At 33.1% G+C, this 2,027-nt stretch overlaps 1 protein-coding gene across 4 annotated transcripts in view; it reads left to right on the forward strand.

Moving 5' to 3' along the window:
• The window catches only part of LOC106876214 (vacuolar protein-sorting-associated protein 36), a 41,428-nt gene that overhangs the window by 16,571 nt on the left and 22,830 nt on the right, over positions 1 to 2,027 (forward strand). For all 4 annotated transcript variants that reach the window (XM_014924674.2, XM_014924676.2, XM_014924675.2 and 1 more), the window contains exon 5: positions 1,395 to 1,469. In XM_014924674.2, the coding sequence (XP_014780160.1) occupies positions 1,395 to 1,469 (75 nt within the window). The remainder of the gene's footprint in view (positions 1 to 1,394; positions 1,470 to 2,027) is intronic.

The following is a 2,027-nucleotide window of genomic DNA, read 5'->3' on the forward strand; positions in this document are numbered from 1 at the left end:
TATATATATATATATATATATATATATATTGTTGTATTTGGGGATGGTCATATTGCTAGTTTAGCCAAATCTATATGTATCATTATGTACACAACATAAGCTTTACTATTACTGATTTTATAAATTAGTTAAATTTATCAGATACACTAGACTGTTATAAGCAGCTGTTATGTTAATTCAATTTCATAGAAGATAGGGAAAAAGGTTATAGGCTGAATTATACATTCAAATGTGTTAATGTTCTCATTGCCAATTGTGTACTCTGCTCTTAATTTTTGATAGTCAAATGTTAGTGAATGTAATAGCTATATGGTTCACTGTCTCGACAATCTAGTGCCAGTGAACTAACATAATGTTTGCTGTGACAGTTATGTGGTTCACTGTTATGACATTTTGGTATCAATGAGCAGAATGTTTACTATAAAAGAAATTTATGCATGTAGGTGTAACTTGTATGTCTTTGATACTAAATATACTTTTACTTGTTTCATTCATTATGCTGGGGCACTGCCTTGAATTTTTAGTCAAACGAATCAACCCCAGTACTTGTTTTTAAGCCTAGTACTTATTCTGTTAGTCTCTTTAGCTGAATTGCTAAGTTATGGGGACATAAACAAACCATCACCGGTTGTCAAGCGGCAGTGGGGTACAAACACAGATACAAAAACTCACACATATAGATAATATATATATATATATATATATATATATATATATATATATATATATATATATATATATATACACACACACACAATAGACTTCCTTCAGTTTCCATCTACCAAATCTACTCACAAGGCTTTGGTTGGCCTGAGGCTATAGTAGAAGACACTTGCCCAAGGTGCCATGCAGTGGGACTGAACCTGGAACCATATTCTTTTATTCTTTTACTTGTTTCAGTTATTTGACAGCAGCCATACTGGAGCGCCACTTTAAAGGGTTTTAGTCGAAGAAATTGACCCCAGTACTTATACTTTGTAAGCCTAGTAACAGTTTGGCAAAAGAAACCAATAATATTTATTGTACTTTTTTGCTGAACTACTAAGTTACGGGGACATAAACACACCAGCATCTATTATCAAGCAATGATACTATTTACTATTCTCTCTTCTTCTCATCACCTGTCTTGAATCTATCTATCTATCTTACTCAGTCCCTTACTTAGCACTGTATGCAATCTTTCCATTTTAAAATATTGGCCATCTAGAGTCCCCTCCCTGCTTACATTTTTCCTGCAATTGTTGACTTGCAATTATCATCAGAAAATATCAAATGCATTGGCGTCACTGTCTTGGTGGGTTTATAAATGTCACTGATGGTAACCCTTCCTCCTGACCAAACTATTTGATATACGAAATAAGTTAATTACTCTTCTTTGTTTTTTTTTTTAACAGTTCTTCAGATATTTCAAAGAACAACTTGAGGAAAGAAAATTTGAGAAACCTTCTTTAGGAATTTCTCAAATCACAGTAAGTGAAATAACCAAAATATGTTTCTTGTATTTCAAATTAAAATGAGTTTTAGTAGATGTTTTGTGTGTCTGAGTATAAAGTTATTGCAGAACAAGAATCTTGATAGGAAAACATCAAACTAAGTTAGACTTGCATGACTTCTGTTAAGTTCATTGTTGTTGTAGTAGCAAGGTAGCAATATATATATATATATATATATATATATATACTTATTCTATCAGTCACTTTTCTTGTAACACTAACTTACGGGGATGTAAACACACCACCACCGGTTGTCTAGTGGTAGTGGGAAACAAACACACATACACACACAACTGGCTTCTTTCAGTTTCCATCTATCAAATCCACTCCCAAGCTTCAGTCAGCCTGAAGCTGTTGCAGAAAACATTTGCCCAAGGTGGGACTGAACCTGGGACCATGTAGTTGGGAAGCAAACTTCTTACCATGCAGCCACACCTGCATCTGTATTTTAAACATATTTAGATTCGAAGTGTATGACTATATTTCTTTGTGCATATAATTAAATTTTCATTCTTCATAAAATGAAACCTTTTC

This window comes from Octopus bimaculoides, chromosome 5 (assembly GCF_001194135.2).
Source record: "Octopus bimaculoides isolate UCB-OBI-ISO-001 chromosome 5, ASM119413v2, whole genome shotgun sequence".
NCBI lineage: Eukaryota > Metazoa > Mollusca > Cephalopoda > Octopoda > Octopodidae > Octopus > Octopus bimaculoides.